The following is an 11,519-nucleotide window of genomic DNA, read 5'->3' as shown; positions in this document are numbered from 1 at the left end:
TTTCCATCTATTGATAAATTTACGAGGACAACCATTCCCGATTAATGTCTTGGTGTAAAGCTAAACTGGTGGATATAGCACACCAATTTCATAATGTTGGACCAAAGCAGAGAAGCATGTTAACTTCTCAACATTTTAAATCACTAAAAGAACTACGAACAAACACTGATATTGTCTTGTTGAAGCCTGATAAAGGATCAGGCGTGGTTATCATGAACAAATGTGAATATAATGTTATAATATAATGTTATCCATCCTCAGTGATGAAAGTAAATTCATGCTTGATGTTCAATTGGGAGGTATTAACAAACTCATAGGGAAGAGTAAATTCAAACCTGGAAAAATGGTTACACATGAATATTATTGATAAAGAGGAATTTAATTTGTTAAAACCTATGGGTTCTGAGTATCCTCATTTATATCTGAACTATCCAAAATTGATCAATTAAATACTCCTTTACATCCAATTTTATCAATGTGCCGATCACCCACACATAACCTAGCCAAATGGCTAACAAAATTATTCCATCCTATTCGAAGACGTTTATGTAAGTATTCTGTAAAGGATTCTTTTCAATTGATCGATCATTTCGGTGACATTAATATCAAAGGAAAAACTATGTGCTCATTTCACGTGAATTCCTTATTCACGTCAAATGTACCTTTAATAAAGACTATTGACATTTTATGTGACTATATATTTTCAAACAACCTTAAATTACCTATCACCTTAAAAATTCTTAAAGATTTATTACTTTTATGTACTGATAAAGTTCAATTGAGTTGAGTTTTGAAGGCGAATACTTTGGTCAGATTGATGGGGTTGCTATGGTTAGTCCGTTAGGACCATTACTAGCAGATGTGTTTATGGCACATGTGGAAAATTTGTCTGAAGACTTAATTGGAAACATGTCACTTTACAAGAGATATGTGGATGATATCTTAGTGATCGGTGAAAGAAAGGAAAATATAAACTGCCTATTGATTGTGTCACATCCCACTGCGTTTACCAATTTAAATGTGTGTGTGGTCACACATACATAGGGAGGAGCAATGGTGATCTGAAAATTAGTGTGGGTGAACATGTACCATAATGGTTGAAAAAACAAATAGAGTCGAATGACCCAAAAAGAGTAGAGGATAAACATCCATCATCCTCTATTGCCAAACATATAATCGAAACAGGTCATAAGATTGATCTTAACTCGGCTTTTGTTGTGTTGTTTAAAAGTGTAAAAGAGGGGCGTATACTGAGGTTTATTGAGGGCTTAGCCATACGAAAATTCAAACAATTGATTGGTCACATAGCAGTGCCCACTGTTATCTTTGTCCTAGTCCATAACACTGATCGAATTCGCGTGATCGATTTATCAACTGAGTCGTTTGCATAAATAACTATGTCTACATATCACAGTGAAATAAATACTTTGCAAACGCAAACGAAATACTACCGCATTACAATCGACACGGGATGATTCGATCAGTGGAAGGGATTCGATCAGTGGAAGGTAACCTGAGGAGTGCTATAAAACTGATAATACTACTACTACTAATACTACTACTACTACTAATAATAATAATAATAATAATAATAATTCGAATGAAATTGAAGAATCAATGGAGAGTATCTATAGTAAACTGAGTCAAAGTAAACTGAGTCAAAATAATGAAAGACAGATGTACGAATGTATAGTGACTACAATTTGAGAGATTTGTGTATGACATCTACACACACTACTTACGAGTAACTAGAAGTGAGTTGCACAATTCTCTTAGTGTATTTCACTGATTGATCTCTAACTGTATTTCACTGATTGATCTCTAACTAATCAGTTATTGATTGCTTAATGTATTCCCTACTGGTTCAACCATATGGATTGGTCAGTTTTCCATTTGTCTGAACTGACACTTTGCAGTTCGTGCTGTGTTGAACACCATGAATGTGAGTTTTATTCAGGTGAACGATTGTTTTTTGCAGAACAATATATCTAAGGAGAAGCCATGACAGTTTGTGTCTGTTACCCACTCCTGATGCTCAACTTCGGTGGTCTTGACAAGGTATTCAACAGAGCTTCCTAATTTGAGAATGCTATCATTATTGTTATTACTACTGTTATTAACACACAGAAAAGCACTGGTTTTCCCATATACAATTAAATCGCATTTGAACTCACTTGATGTTGGAAATTTGTGGGATCCCTAGCAGACACTGGAACACCACTACTATATTATACATGTAATCCACCTACAAATTAAACCACAATAATAAATAAACCACAATAGTCTGCATGAATTCTTCTCCAGTACTCAGACGATACTTGTCATGGAGTACACTTCGAAGTACGACTCTCCGACTTATGACATCTTCCACAATTGTTTTCTCTACCATATATATCTGGATTTGTTTCCGACCACGAACACGTGAGCCTTGTTAGCAATTTCATATTCTCAACCAACAAATGTCCACTATGAAGATCTTGAAGGACAGATTTACATAATGGATGAAGAATAACAACGCCATCACTTGACTACAAAATACCATCGGGAGTAGTGGATAACTCATCTCGTTTCCGGAAATAGACTTGACTGGAAATCAAGCTCATTCACTGCACCATAGTTACTACATACTATTTTAATTTCTCGGAATGAAAGTATATGTTTGTGAATTAATTTTGCTTGTAAGTTGAGAATATTCACATTAGCAATCAACCGACCATGAAGTCAGAACTAGGTGAGCACAAATGAACGTATTATATTCGCAATTCGTGATCAGAGCGCAATCACGTACGAAGGAATCATCAATTAGTACAATTACCACAGCTACACAACCGAGCAACTCGTACACTTCACTGAACTTACACAGTGGTCAGACTTTAACTAGTACGCTCCAAGCTGCCCACATTCACTATCTACCGATTAACACAATGAAAACACAAATGTGCATTATTTTAAGATTATATTATACAATGTAAAATCAAATTTGTACACAATCAAAATCACATTCTTCTTCATTGTTCCATTCTAGTATTCTCCTTCTTTGAATACCATCATCCTATACCAATCAAAGGAGAATTGATAGAAAATAAAAATAAGAATTATTATCAAATCGCATTGAAACGATTAGTTAGATTAAACAAATTATTATCATAAATAATACAATTATTATTATTAACATCATCATTCACAACATCAACATCATCCACATTATCATGATAATATTCATCAGTCTCATATACTTTATCATAATCATCATTATCATCCTAAATCGTCATTATTATGGCAAATTGATGAGTGACCATGATTTCGATTACTTCCAGTTCAAGCTGAAGTCAACGCGTTTTTGATGAAAAACACATTTGCGGACCACTGAATTTTAGGTTAGTGTTAATTCTATCAAAGCGTCCAAATGACCCGATTGAGATACGCGCAAAATCGAAGTTCCAAAACAACGATTTGTCTACAAAAGCGGTTCTATTATTATATAAACACAAAGTTTAATTACAAACCTCAACTTGTGAGGTGTCTAGGCGTTTAACGCGTCGTTCAAGAATGGAATAGAATGGAATAGTAAAGGCTTCCATAGTACAAAGACAGCCGATGGCTGTGTCGAAATCGGACAACAGTTTATGAACAATCGAAACTCGAACCAAGAGCAAACAATATGGAAACTGTTGTGTTTAAACAAATCCGTTACAGTAATTAAAGTACAGTAATTACAATGACAAATACAATGATAAGTACAATAAACATTATAAGTATATGGGAACGTTTCCGAATGTTACAGTACAACTTGCGTTACAATGTAAATGTGGAAATTGTTAAGTATACAACTTCTTACTGAATATGAATAAGTAGTATAAAACAATAAACAAAGAAGTGGAAGGGAGCAGAAGAACACCTGATAAATGTTTGACATTTAGTAAAAAACTGCTAAATCTTAAGATCTCGATCGATGATATACCTAATATCTGTATATGAATTGTCACAGACACTTATGCACTCATTCATAACTAAATAGTCGATGTAATAGTCTTCAATGTAAAGAATTCGACAAGATTAGAGAGGCTCATAATAACTCGTAGATAAATAGTAGTGCACATAAGTGATATTGTGATCATTGTAGTCAACTATGAGTTCCGTGTGAATGCTAAATTTGATAGAGTGATCTGTCGAAACATTTTATCAATACCTAGTTAAACACTTCCATATTTCGTTAGTAAATGATGATTGACAAACTATGGTTAAAAAGGTGTCATCAAGACTGATTAGGTTTTCTACTATGATCTTTTTGTTGATATGTGTAGAGTAGGGTCAATGGTTTCCTTCAAAGCTTTGTCTTAAGAATGATCTAAACCACAGTTATCTTCACCGACATCACACTCGTTCCGCATTCTTTGAATCAAGATTTGGTGGTTGCATACATCAATTGTTTTCGTGAGATAAGATTCCTGCTTTGTATATTGAATTCCAGCTTTTCATAGCTTACATACTTTTGAGTCAACACTGAACCATTTACAACTGCAGTTTGTCTTGGTCTTTCAGACTGTAGAACATCAACGTTGATGTTCTATGTCGAAATGATTGGGGGCCTACTATAGTTAGACGAGAATGGTGACAAACCAACTAACGCTGAAGTCACACCTCGCGACCAGCCCTTACGTGGATTGAACTATCGACGCATCAAAGGATCATGGACGCTATTGAGACTGTACAACACAAAGGACGTTATTACAAGAATATATTAGTTAAGGTAAAACACGAAGGTGCAGAAGTAGGAGAAACAACCACTGCCGCATGGGCCACTCCATGGCATATAATTTTGATTGATGCCCGTAGACTATTCTTGACCTTGACAGGGATCAATGATCTGTTCGATATTCAGTGACATTTCACCGACCCTACAATACTCCCCCACCAGATTCAACGGCCGTTTGAATCGATACCAAACATGTTGGGAGTAGTCGCGCGCCGGAGGTTGCCAGACGATTAATATGAATCCGCCGGGTATTGCCGAGCTGTAAGAGATAATGGAAAGGAGGCTGCAGAAACTGATCGGGAAACAACGAGTAATAACACGTAACAAGGACGTTGGTTGAATGTTAAGCGATCAACCATAGAAATAATAGAAAAAGAAACATGACATTTTAGAGTTCTATCAAGTCGCGTTGAAAAATATAGCTATGACAAGTGGTTGAGTTCCTCAGATGAGAAAAGTTAAGTTTGCCGCAAGAGTAGTGATGTCACAGTGATAGTACGATAAGTGTATTATCAATCGATGCCGATGTTTGTACTGCCCTCGTTACAGAGTAGAAAGTCAGTAGGTGTCGTTGACGACTGTTCGTAAGCGTCGATTTCTAGTTATATCTATATTTAACAGACTAACTGTAAGTACAGAAGTATAACCGTGAAGATAAGTCGTGGTTCCCTTGTGCAAAGCTTCTGATCAACTTGCAGTCAGTTTGGAAAAACTGATAACTGCTGTGAAAATCAATAAGGGTCGAAGAATACAGAGCGAAAGCGAAGGTGGCACGATGAAATCTCTAAAAGATGATAAGCGGTGAGTGCTGCACATGTGTTTGATGAGTGAACCGAAAAATGTCGAAAAGAACATAACAAACCAAGAGTGTCACTCTGGACTCATGTCAATGATATCAGTGAAAAATGCTGTCAGTGTTGGGGTAGTGACGACAATATCGTTGTCAGTTTGCAGGAGATTCGCTCGACTGCGTAAATTGAAGATTCGCGTGAATGTGTCGTAAAACCACCAATTGAACTGGACAGGCTTTAGATCGTTGAGTAGTTGAACAGCCGATTGATGTACCGAAATCATCTATTAGATAACAGCCAAGCGGAAACAATACTTCATAGGATGAAAAAAATACGACGTCGAAATTGAATAACTACAATAGTTCGGATGTGTTGTAATGTCACATCGAAGTAACATCATTTCGTATACTGACAATTGTACTGAACGTTCGTTTGGGCATTGTTTATGTAGCAATTGGATGTGCAGTAGTAAACATATACGAAGACTATCGTGGGGTTCGTGGAGAATTTCAGAGGACGTTTAGTTATTTTCCAAACCCGTATTGCATGTGAATAAGACGAAGACGGAATTAAAGTGACTTTCGTGCAATAAGGAAATCGAGCCATGATTTACTGTGTGAGACAACAGCAAATACAAAGCGCATAGTAAACATTAATTTAAATGGTAACCACCAATGTAACTAAAGTTTAGGTTTAGATAACGTGATCGTTTCGTAAAAAAACATTATCTAGCGCTAAGTGACATCAAGTACAACGAAGTGTCTCATTAAGACATGGACTAAGATTGCTCGTGTACATGAAATACGTTTTTTCGGAGTATGTTGACTTACGAGTCATAAATGTACATAGTTTCGACTAAAATTTGACGGCAGTGACAGAATGTATGACTACTCTAGGTGAAAGTAGCCGCGAAATGTTATTAGACATCATAAACATTATACGAAATTAACTAACTCAATTATGAAACTCGCCTGGGTTACTCTTGCTCCAAAGTAATTGAAATTTGTTGATTATTTTCGTAGATTAACGTAGCGTTGTAGACTGAATTGGTATAAGTCCAAATTTAATTTGAGCCAAACACGTAGCATTGTCTGGCGAAACAGTCTAAACAAGATCTAACATTGCAGGAAATTTATGATTCAAACTCACCGTAAATTTGTAGCATTTGTATCCTCTGATTCGCCGTGGAACTCAGCAATTGGAAATTAGGCAGGCAGTGGTCAAGAAAGTAAAATATTCTAGTAGATAGTTTCTGATAGTAGTTAGTTGATAGTGATTAAGCAGAAAGATGAACTTATAATCGACAGTTAACCCTGTATTGGTTATACAAGTGGATAAGTTGCAAACAGATAAGCGTTCGTGTTGCCTTTAGGCTATACTTACGAGTGGTTGGTATTTTAACAGACATATTACACGGGAGCATTTACATGCCGCTAATGCTTGTTAAAGAACCACGATAGTCGACTATAGTCGTAATTGATTGGTTAGTTCTATCGATTGAACTAATTATTTCAGTTGAAATACTAATCAACATTGATATGAAGCAACGAATGTTCACAGGACGAATGTTCAGTGACATTTCACCGACCCTACAAGACAATTATTAAAGTTTTTTATGAAGAATCGTAAGTTAGTTTTGCAGCAAAAATAGATTCACTCCAATCCATTTCAAATGCTATCAAACATGTGAAAAAGGTCATGTTGACAGAATGTGAATTGTAGTTTAATACGAGTTATGGACGGAACTTCACAGTAATAGATCACTCTTTCGGAATGTTTCTGATATTACAAATATGTGTTTATGTATGTATATGTCGAAGGGACAAACAAAATTGATCAGTTCTCTCATTTTTCAGGTCATGTGTGACCACGGATAATAGGCAGCTTGTCTGACAAACATTGTCTTATCAACTGAGTTGAACCCATGCATGAAAATAATTTCATTTGCGGTTGCGAAAAATTCATTGATTCTTTTAACGCCACAAAGCGCTTAAACCATAGTTCAGAACGTTCCGATATCTAATACAAACCACTCTTTAATTGAAGTTTAAACAAACAGTTTTCATGTGTACTCATAGATGGCCTTGCATCAGATATGCATAAACACTGTAATTATCACTCATCTAGTATCAAATGAGTTCAGTTATCGTTATCTTGAAGATATGTCTGTATCCTCACTACATAAAGCTAAGGAACTATTGCGGTACGTTTGGAGTTTGCGTTACGATCACACGGTATTTATTACAAAGTCCTTATATATCGTTAAACCACAGTTTAAAAATCAATAATAACATTCAGTTAACCCTTGAAGAAAAGTGGTTTGACTGACACAAAAACGAGCTTGAAAAAGTCCTATTTCTTCAGATATTAACAACTCTGGTCTTACCTATACCCCATGCTCTGCAACTCCTGTTGCACCAGATAATAGTGGGAGTGGACTTATTCCACACATGTTGCTGGATGACTCCATGTCTAACTTAATAATGAGTTCTAACTCACGAACAGATGGTATCGATCTTATTAAGAGCGAATTAGCCTCTGTCTTTAAGCAATTAAGTGGAGTCACTTGCGGGCTCTTTATTAAAGCATGATGATCTTAAATTTGAACTAAAGACACTGTCACCCCTTCGACTACTGTTGTCCAAGGATATAGTTACTTCTGAATTCGAAGACAGGATCAAAGTAGAATCCGTTATTGACTTGATAGCTAGTGAAGTCACCAAGCGAATAATCTCTCGAAATAATGTGGTTATATATAATATACCTGACAAAGTTGCCATTAAAACTGTAAGAAACTCGATACCAAAGGCAGTTAATCTCCAGGACAATCCATGCCAATGTATCCGACTTAACAAAAAGCATCAAAAATACTCGTGCCCTATCGTGTTTAGATTTGATTCCCATTTATTAGCGGAACGTTTGAAAGAATCTGAACAGCTAGTCTGTGCGCATACGAAGTTTAAAAACGCTCGTATAGTCTCAGACAAAACCACCAATCAAAGACTAACACAAAAGCGTACCATGAACGAAAATAACATTGTTGAGGTCACAACAAATGTGATCGCGCCAGAAGCTGAGCCCACTGGTACAGCTAATCTATCTCATGTTAGTCAGTGTACTGATATACCAATGCAGTGTGCTAGTTTGCCACTCATACTCATAGTGGCCCTAGATAACCAGGACATATCTGATGTAGACTCTAATGTCATTCTTTCCAGTGTAATATCGGAAGCCAAGGATCGAACACCTGATTCTATTGTGAAGGCTCATAAAAACACTGCTAAACCTAAAAAGAATATACCAATTAAGAAGAAAGTAAATAAAAAACCTTCTGGTTCTAGACCGAATACCAAAAATATTTCAACGGCCTTACCAAACAAAAGTTTAATTTCTGAAACCATGCTTAACCCTACTCACCGTAAGGGAGGTTATAAGGACACATTTCGTTCAAACGTTACACGAGACGGCCACTACAATCATCATGTAAGCAGGCCTACTATTAGACAGACGGGAATGAACCAACGTGCCGCATGGTTTCCCCCAAATGTTATAAATAATAAACCTGCAAGATGTAACTCTTATCATCACTCTTGCAGTGGGGAAGATGGTATACTAGGTTATGCACCATCAACGCAACCCCAACATACAGGCACCTGTCTTAATTGTCCACCAAAACAAGTACAACCTTACCAAAATAAGGATTTTTTTCGGCCTCCAGAGATCCCTTGTTCCACTAGCACTACAATTCGCTCATGCTATAGCCCATGCGATCCGGAAAACACATTAAACCATAGTCCAGGCATAGCTAGAACTCATACCCTCGATAAAGATGCTCTCGGTTTTTATACACTACACTCTCCCTTTTTAAACCTATTACTTATTAACGCACGTTCACTTCTGAACAAAATTTCAGCCTTGAGAACCTTAGCCTTTCTAGCCAAGCCTTCTTTTATACTTATCACTGAAACGTGTTGTTATCCAGCAGTGGCCGATTCCGAATTAAATATCCAAAACTATCGACTCTATCGCTGTGACAGAGAAACTAAGCGAGGAGGCGGTTGTCTTATATTTGCTTAGGATACCTTGACAACTAACAAAGTTGAAGATAGTATCTTGAATAGTTTACCAGAATCGATCTGGATATCAATCAATACCCTAAACCATAGTCTACTCCTAGGTTGTATATATAGAGCTCCTGATAGTACTGATAATTTGAATGATCGTATAATCAATGCATTTATACACGCATCTACTCTAAACTTCAGCGCTAAGATTATCACTGGTGATTTCAATTATCCTGAGATTAACTGGAGTACCGGTAGCTGTCAGTCTAGCAATGATGAATTTTTATCAATCCTTAATCTGTACTGCTGGTCACAGTGGGTTCGTACCCCAACAAGGGGTGATAATACACTTGATCTAATATTTAGTAGAGATACCATTCCCCTATCTGTACAAGTATACAACGAGTTTGAAAGCAGTGATCATAGGATGGTAGCTTGTGCTCTCCCCATCTATCCCTCCTACAACCGACCAATTCAAAGAACCTGCAATTATAGAGACTATAAGCATGCAGACTGGGACCTCTTGCGCTCACTGATCAAACTCTCAGACTGGGATGAATTCTTCTCATGTAATAGTCTGACAGATGCCATCAACATATTCTATTTGATTGTTAACTCTTGTCTAGACTCCTGTGCACCAATTAAGATTTACAGGATTAGTAAACATCACGAATTATATATACCAGCTAAATATCGTAATAAACTAAGACGCCTAAAGAAACGTTATTTTAAATCTAACGACTTCACGGCAGTCACACAAATAACAATAATTTTTAACCAAATTAAAGAGAAACATAGGTTAAAAGCCATCAATGAAGAGCTATTAGCACTACGTACTAGCTCAAAAGTGCAAAACCTAATCCACATTTACAATAAACGTGCTAAATCAACTCAAAATGTTGATATACCATGCATCCTGCATAATAATAGTTTTATATATGACCCAAAAACTATAGCAGACCTTTTCAGTGGTAATTTTGCAAATAGCAAAGAATCCTTAAATGACTTTGTTTCTAGAGTTATATGCTTGACTGGTAACTCAATTAAATCTATCTCCTTCACATGTCTGAAAATTAGTAAGGTTACAAATAAGCTCAAGGTTTCGAAAGGTCACGGTGCAGACGGGATTTCATCATTTCTCTACAAATATGGTGGTCCAGATATCCAACTTCTTCTCCTTAAGCTGTTTACTCTCTCTATGGAATCAGGCTCTTATCCTGACCGTTGGAAAACCGCGTACATCATACCATGTTACAAATCCGGAGATAAGACTGACATGAACAACTATCGGCCAATAAATATTACTCCAGTTATCTCTAGGATTATGGAAAAAATTATTAGTGACGAACTACCCAACTATTTATTGACTGAACAATTTATTGATGATTCGCAACATGGATTTCTTAAAAATCGATCCTGTATGACATGTCATTTTGACTTCTTTAATTTAGTCTATTCGCTTCGTAGCCAAGGATATCTAGTATTAGTGCTATACCTGGACATTTCTAAGGCCTTCGACATGGTCAACCACCAACTTCTCATAGGTAAACTCGCATCTTATGGGGTCGAAAACCCGTTACTAGCCTGGTTTGATTCCTTCCTCAGCGATCGACATCAAATAGTTAAAATCAACTCTTCATTGTCGAACTCAGTCCCTGTTAGAAGTGGGGTAATTCAGGGTTGTGTCTTAGGTCCTTTGCTCTTTTTAGTTTTCATTAATGATATTTGTGAGTGTTTTAGTGTGGGTAAGTCCCTTTTGTTTGCAGACGATCTTAAGGTGGTGTACTCATTTTCTCCACATGAGCTGAGCAATATTCGAAATTGTATCAGCACGGAGCTTAACAAGGTAGCACAGTGGTGCTCGGAATGGCAACTGGAGCTCATACAGCTAAATGTGGTTGGTTATGC

General features: G+C 36.6%; 1 protein-coding gene across 1 annotated transcript; it reads left to right on the top strand.

Annotated features, from left to right (window-relative positions):
* Positions 1-8,568: 8,568 nt before the first annotated feature.
* Smp_110040 (hypothetical protein) lies at positions 8,569-9,624 on the top strand (the record flags this gene model as incomplete). The annotated part of the gene is made up of 1 exon (XM_018790769.1): positions 8,569-9,624. The coding sequence occupies one exon, from the start codon at positions 8,569-8,571 to the stop codon at positions 9,622-9,624; it is 1,056 nt and encodes a 351-aa protein (XP_018646007.1).
* Between the last annotated feature and the right edge of the window lie 1,895 nt (positions 9,625-11,519).

This window comes from Schistosoma mansoni (genome assembly GCF_000237925.1).
Source record: "Schistosoma mansoni, WGS project CABG00000000 data, supercontig 0037, strain Puerto Rico, whole genome shotgun sequence".
Taxonomy (NCBI): domain Eukaryota; kingdom Metazoa; phylum Platyhelminthes; class Trematoda; order Strigeidida; family Schistosomatidae; genus Schistosoma; species Schistosoma mansoni.
The sequence above is the reverse complement of the archived record's forward strand: the minus strand, read 5'-3'. Positions and strand labels throughout refer to the sequence as shown.